The sequence below is a fragment of the Anarrhichthys ocellatus genome, unplaced genomic scaffold, assembly GCF_004355925.1.
Source record: "Anarrhichthys ocellatus isolate YVR2014 unplaced genomic scaffold, GSC_Weel_1.0 scaffold3, whole genome shotgun sequence".
Classification (NCBI taxonomy): Eukaryota; Metazoa; Chordata; class Actinopteri; order Perciformes; family Anarhichadidae; genus Anarrhichthys; species Anarrhichthys ocellatus.
The window spans coordinates 3,813,305-3,820,885 of NW_022280033.1; the positions used below are offsets into that span (position 1 = coordinate 3,813,305).

General features: G+C 39.7%; 1 protein-coding gene across 1 annotated transcript in view; it reads left to right on the forward strand.

Annotated features, from left to right (window-relative positions):
- fgfbp3 (fibroblast growth factor binding protein 3) overlaps window positions 1-6,553 on the forward strand; it is a 14,488-nt gene extending 7,935 nt beyond the window's left edge. The window contains exons 2-4 of the mRNA XM_031874295.1: window positions 67-190; window positions 4,363-4,645; window positions 5,275-6,553. Coding sequence (XP_031730155.1) covers window positions 67-190; window positions 4,363-4,645; window positions 5,275-5,698 — 831 coding nt within the window. The 3' untranslated portion in view covers window positions 5,699-6,553. The remainder of the gene's footprint in view (window positions 1-66; window positions 191-4,362; window positions 4,646-5,274) is intronic.
- Window positions 6,554-7,581: the final 1,028 nt, after the last annotated feature.

Sequence of the window (7,581 nt, forward strand, 5' to 3'; positions counted from 1 at the left end):
GGTTTTGTCAGGAGGGGTAAATGTGGGAGGTGTTTTTGGTTTTTGGGTGGGCAGTTCTTCGTATAGTCCTACTCATTCCCCCTCCTTCCTCCACCCTCTCCTCCTTTATCCTCGTCTTCTCCCCTCTTTTATCCAAGTGTTTGTGGTCCCCACATTCCCACAGCGACTCTGAGCCGTGGAACGTCACATGGTAAGAACACCGGGCCTCTGCTCACACTGACTAACAAACCCTGAACACTAAACTACTCTGCATTTCTGCATCTTCCTAAAGCTGTCAAACCAAATATTAGAGCGCGAGAGACAAAGAAGAAAGACCTATTTTTTTGTCATGACTTATTGATGAGGGGTGCATTTGGAGCGGTGGGGGGTGTGCATGGAAGGGGGGATTATTTTTGTTTTGGTGCTGTCTGTCTTTGTTTTCTATCTCCCAGAAACTCGTTTTAAAACGCTGCAGTGGAAAGCTGTTTCATATTGCCAAATGATGTGATTTTTTTGTTTTTGTTATTATTCTTATTTCAAGATGAACATGAACTTCTAAAAATAATCTGAAAGGGAGAAAAAAAAAGTCATCGCCTCAAACCAGTTTGAGAGAAAAGGGGACACTATTATATATATAAAACGTTCAATTGTTATTAACTAGTAACTACAGCTAATGAATGCAGGGTAGTGGCCTCACTTTCTTCTTTTATAAGAAGCAACTTGATGGTTTTTCTCTGACAGATATTGTCGCAAGAGAATTTACTTCGGGAAACCAAATACATATTATTACATTTTTAATTTTGACATTATTTCTTTGCATATTTATTTAGCCAAACTCAATGTTTTTGGCTAACAGCTAGTGGAGCTACCAGTGCACTCACTGCTGAGTACATCGCCGCCTCTCAGCTGCTGCTACGCGGGCAGAGACCTTGGTGATGACATTTCTCATACAAAGACTTTGAGCGTATGGCCTACATACATCGCTGCTTGTTTTGAGTTTGAATGAAATGCGTTCAACAAGGCATTAAGGCCAATTGGTGTCTAGACGTGGGGGGTTAGCCAATTGTCTGTTGTATTGAGTCAATCACATAATACAGCAGTGGCTGTTGCAGACACACATGTCAGAGATCTGCACTCATTGTAGACACAAAATTACATTTTACAAATGATAAAAAATAAGTAACTACACAAAAAAAATGTATTTACATTCGGCAACACTTTGTAAAGTGAAATGAAATGTTGACTGACATTGATCCCTCTTTGACTAAGATGCACAATGATCCCTTATGGAAGGACAAAGCACAGAATAGATGCTAATGGTTTACCTCTGTGTGCTATATTTTGTAACGGCACAGGCCAGAGTGGGGTATAATCTTCAAACCATGAGCACTTATCACCATTCAAAGTCAATTATTAAGCATACCATGGCATCGGAGAATTCTCAACTCTGATTGGTTCACATGTATTGCTTTATTTTTTGTATTATACAGGTGGAGGAGATCTTGTGGTAAACCTTACATGCTGTTGTAATATTTACAATGCCCTACATATAGAATTTTGTTTCCTTGCTGGACAAACCAGTGATTTTAGACAGTGACAGTGTAAGTGGAATGTGTTTTTTTTTGTGCTGCATGGACATAAAGTAGAAACCATGCCCACTAACTCTCTAGTAAATGTATTCATAATAAAGTAGTTATAAAAGTAAATGAATGACAGCTATTTCTTACATTTGTTTGTATAAGGTTGTTTGTTGGCGAGTGGCCTTGATCGATGATATGATTCTGCTTATGAGTTTTACGTTCCTCACTGATTCATAATCATGAAGCGCACAACTTGTCGTGTAATATCTTTTATATTGTGTCTACTCAGTCACATCATTCAGTTTTCCATTACGGAAACAATACTCTTTTATATAAATCAAGATAGACACTGAGACACTAATAGAAGTAGCTTCCTTGGTCGATCCAACTGCACTAGACTAAAATGTAATTTACAGTTTTGCAATGAGACAATGAGCAGAAAAGCTCTGGGATCAGTATATGGAGTGTATTTTTTTTTTTTTTTTTTGCTTCCCAATGGGAAATATAGATAAATAAATATAATAATTGCAGTAAAGTGCCTGGTTGGCACATTTGTTCAGAGAGCGCTTTGGCTATAACCGAAACAAAAACACGAAGAGCTCTGGAGCATAATCTACTATTGATTTAATTTTCCACCTCATTACAACACAAAAACAAACATTATTAATCAGAATAATTATGAAACCTCACAACCTGTTTTGTTGTTTGCACTGTATAACATCATTAACGGTATATTGGTACAGGGATACAACCTGTTCAGTGTTTATACACTGACCCAGGGGCACAGTGGTACACAGGCTCATTAATTCAGACTAATTGCTTACTTTGCTGATTGCAAAGGCCGTTAATTAAACACACAACACCTAACTTGACAAATCGACTGCAGGCAGAAGAGACAAAGGGATTTTACCTTTAGATTCATTTGTTTTATAAATGTATTGACTTTGCTAAAATCAATATTAGAATATTGCTATATGTGTTGTATTTGATACTACTGTTTTTGTGTAAAAGAGAAATACATGTGGAAATGAATTATTAATAGGAGTTTAGCTGTAATCCTCTCCTCCACCTTCCCTTCCTCCGTGCTTGATGTTTGATAGCTGCATGTCCGGTCTGGGACATCTTGAGGGGGTGTTTCTGACGCTTGGCTGACTTTCAATAAGTCACTGACAGAGACTCTGTGTTCATTGTCCATTTAAAAAAAAACATTTAACACTCGTGCTGTGTCACTCTATGACATTCTGGACCTCTTGAATACTGTTTATGCAACAAAAACATCTCTTTTCAAAGATTAGTAATGCTGAATCCCTTCAGACACAGAGAATTACTTCAAATTACATGTTATATTGTTGAAACTACAAGTGTCTATATATTGTTATTTTATCTCCTAAGATCTCGTTTGGAGTATTGAAATACACCGCTGATTTATAGAGCTCTCATTCTCACAGGGCTTTTTTGAACATTTCCTTTGACCTTTGTTAAATATGTGGTAGGGATACTGTGAGTTACATCAATGAGGAAATGATTTGGGACATTGTTGGGCAGTCTTGGCTGACATGCCTCTTCAGTGTGGTATGAAGGATGGGGACAGTGACTGTGGAGTGGCAGACCTGGTTGGTGGTTTCCATCTTTAAGGCCGTGTGCCCCGGGGAATCCTGTGGTGGGTACTGTGAAAATACAGGGTACCGGGCTCGTTGCTACGAGACATTCAGCACTTGTATAACCAAAGTGAGAGCTGTGTCCGTATACTTGGCACAAAGTGACATATGTTTCCAGTGCGTGTTGGCCTCCACCAGGGTTGCTCCTTGTCACCAATCCTGTTTGTGGTTTTCATGGACAGGATTTCTGGGCATAACGAGGGGAGTGTCCCGTTTGGGGATCTCGGAATTGCGTCTCTGCTCTTTGCAGACGATGTGGTTCCGTTGGCTCCTTCAGAATGATCCTTGTATCTGATCGTTGTGGTGAAGAGAGGGTTGAGCCCTAAGAACAAAGGTTTCGATTTACCAGTCCACCGTATACGGTCAGACCCTCACCTTTGTTCATGTGCTTAAGGGTGGCTGGGCCTAGACTTAGAGATGAGGAGCTAAAAAATTCGGAGAGAGCTCCTAGTAGAGCTACTGCTCCTTTGCATTGAAAGGGGCCAACTGAATGGGTCCGGGCATCTGACCAGAATGCCAAGAGGACCTGGGGGATTATATAGATTTCATCTGACCTGGGATTGCCTCAGGGTTCCCCAGGAAGAGCTCGAAAGCTGTGCTGGGGTGAGGGACATGAGTCTGTTACGTTTGATAAATGGATGGAGAAATAGCATTTATTCCTATCTTTTTGTTTAGTTCAGTTTACATTTAACTGTGAGTAGTACTCAGCCTGTGAAACAATGTTCTCCTTGGCTTTGGGGGGGGAGCTTTCTAAATACTAAAACCTAAACCTGATGATGGGCACATGGACATTTACCAGGCACAAATGGCCTAACAAAAGAATCAATGGAGTTTCATTGTGGAAAATGTAGGATCCAGTGTGTAATTATTTGTTTTTGTATTTGTTTCACCTGATAAATGTAAGCCCAATATTCCCTTAGTTTTAGCTCTGCTTTTGGTCTCCACCAACTCCTGAGAAACATACCTGTCTCTTTACGTGATACATTTTACATTTTCTTCTCGAGCTAGGCAGGTAGGGTTTTGTGGGTTGTTCTATGTCACAAAACTAAAACTATGATCTTTAAGTGGATGACATTGACTTTCAACACAAAGCAAAAGCAAAAGTAGACCTTTTATCTTTTTTTTCTGTGTCCAAATGTCTCCAGCCACCATGAGTGTCCTGCCATGCAGTTTCCTCCTTCTCCTCCTCCTCCTCTGCCTCCCCGTCGTCCCTGAAGCCAAGCGGCAGCCTGGTGAGGAGAAACCCGAAAAACCCCGTCAGCCTCCACCGTCACCGCAACCAGCCAAGAGAGCTAGAAATCGTTCAGTGCCGGGCTCTGGAGAGCTGACCACCAAGGAGGGCCATAGCTGCACTTGGCAGACGTCTGGTGAAGGCCTGGTCCGCTTGCTGGTGAACTGCAGCACTGAAACACTGGGAGTCCAGCAGAGGTGATGGAAGCATTAATAGTAATAGCTCACCTGAGACATAAACGTCTCGCAATGGATACCGTAATTCACCTTGACGTCACCTGTGAAACTGACTAAAGTGTCATTTTGAATTAAAGTCTTTTTCAGTCATTTAAATAATTCAGGAGTTAACACAGTGAGAATGACAAAACTGGAGCTTATTATTCAAATCATGTGGTGATTATTTTAATTCTGGACTGAACTGATAATGGGGAACATTTAATACATATTTATGATTTAGACGGAACAGCTGAGTTGGACAGTCTGTTCCTGTTTGACGCTATAGCAGGAACATAAAGTCAACCAGTGAGTGACGTTTAAAGATTCCTTCTGTTCAGGACAGTCTTTGTTAGTAATACTCAAACATATCTGACAAATTCAGCACTTTGACATCAGAGACGATGGCTCACATCATGGTTAGGTTCAGGTTGCACACCTGGTTATGCAGAAAAAAAATAAGATTGTTTCTTTCACTAAGAAATATGAAATTATTAATTATTAATGAATTGCTTTAATTGTTCACTAACTTCAATTTCTTTTTTGACCTCTACTCACGCTTGTCCTTATCAAAACTCTCTGATCTCCGTGTTTTTGCTTCACTTCTCCTCTAGGTATTGGTGTCGTTACGCTGGTAAACCAGACCTTTGCCAGGCCTATGGAGTGAAGTCCAGCCAGTACTGGAAGCAGCTAGTGGGGAAGCTGAAGAAGAGGCAGAACGCCTGCGAAGGAGAGAAAGTCCTCAAGGCTAAAACCTGCAAGAAGGCTCCCGCCGAGGCCCACATGAAGCTCGCCCAACGCAGTGGAGAGGAGGAGAGGAAGGGAGGGAAGAAGAGAGTACCGCCGGCCAGTAAGAGCTCAGACGGAGGGAAGGTAGAGAGGAGGAAGAAGAAGGAGGAGGGAGAGGAGAACAAGCAGGAGGATTGGACTGGGTTCAACGAGGAAGGAGTGGTGAACGACATGGAGCCTGTGCAGACTTACTGCAGTGAGGGATGGCACTCCGTCTGCTCGTTCTTTGTCAAGTTTTTTGAGGGTTGATGGGAAATTATGAAGGAAATGCAAATCTCATTTTTGATACATGATGGTGCGAGTTCACAATCTGAAAACAACCCATAGAAAGATGTTTTTCTTTATTATACAGGAAACACCAGGCAGCTCATTTGTAAAAATAATTTAGATTATTTTTGTCTTCCACAGCTGTTTAACTATAAAGTAAATGTGGAGATTTCAGTGACTTTGACTTTGATTTAACCGTAAAACAAAACACCTTGTTCATATGAGCTTTTTAAAAACGTAGACGTTTAAAAAATGGGGCCACCTGGCATCTAATTTGCAACTTAAAGTGGATAGTCAATTAAGACCTGGCGAATTATACAAAACCATTATATTAAACCTATCAATACTAACTAAAAGCCACAATTCACTAAATGTCCCTCCAAGTCATTGCACACTCCATCTGCTGACGTAAATCCATGGGGAGGGAACAGATGAACAGTATTTGAATGGAGGAAAATGAACCATTCTGATTACTTAAGTTTTGTGTTAATTAAGCATATTTAGCTTTGGAATGTGTTATGTCGTATAAACTTTGTTGTAGTTGAGCTGTTTAAAATGTGTAATTTTTTTACTTTCTGACTAACAAATAAAAATAGTGTTTTGGTGAACAATCAATCAATGATCACCATTGATGATGATGGCGATAATAGTAGTGATTACTAGTTTATTTTTGTGATGGGTAACTAATATTTTGTATAAACTTTGTGTAACTGCTCTGTATAAACAACCTGGTTACTATTGGATGTGATTTGTGGCAGTTAGCCTTTTTTATTTTTTATTTTTTTAATTTTTTAAAGAAATGTTAACATTGTTTCTGGAATTCTTCAATAAAAACAATATTGTTTCAATAAATAAATGTTTTTCCAGCTCTACCTCGTCATTTAAAACACTCACACGTTCACCTCAGAGATGCAAATTATTAAATATAGATATAATGGGGCGACTTTTTTGGTCAATACAGGATAACAATGTCATAATACAATGGAATTTGTTATTTTACAGTTTGTTGATGTATTCCCAGTGATGCTGTATTGCAGCAGTACGAATGAAGAAAATACAGCAGAAAATTGGTTAGAGGAGTTATAGAGCACCAGTGTTCCAAGCAGCTGCACTTTTCTTATTTTTGGCTCTTCCATTGATCTGTGGCTGCATGTTGCTGCTGCAAACTGCTCTGTTGTGCTCTGGAGTGAAAATAAACAGCTTGGGGGATTCATGTACTGGACAACTGTAACTTTGAGAGAAACCTTCCACCTTCACAGTGGAATTGGAGGTAATAAGTAATTTGTTTCTAGATCTGGCCACAAAAAGGATTGATTCGGTATGTTTTGACTGAGGAGGTTTTAGTACCACCTCGTCTTATTTCAGTCAATACCCTAAAGGTACATGCACTGACCCAAACCAAGATGCGACATCATGGATTTGATTTTGGAAGATTTCTTTTTCATTTTAATTGTAAGTTAAGTTAACTTAATTGTAAGTTAAAACAAGTACACACACACACACACACACACACACTAGCCCACCCAAACTAATCTAAAGAACTTTAGTGTGAACTGGGACAACTCTCTGCTCTGCTTGATTAGACCTGGGATCATACATTTCTCCCAAATCTGCATCCATTTATCCATTAGTTAATCCGTTCCTTCATTCATCCATTTGTCTACTAAGAACAAGATAATATTGTAAAGTTACAATTCTAAGATGCTAATTAAATAACACTGGCCCTATAAGGCTGATGTTTAGATGTTATAAAAAACGTCCGCTGCGACTGCAGAGGCCTTAGTTTACATCATATATCAAACAATCCAGTGAACCCTGTATGAAGCCATCTGCACTCCTTATGTATGTGTCTCATCTCATGTATT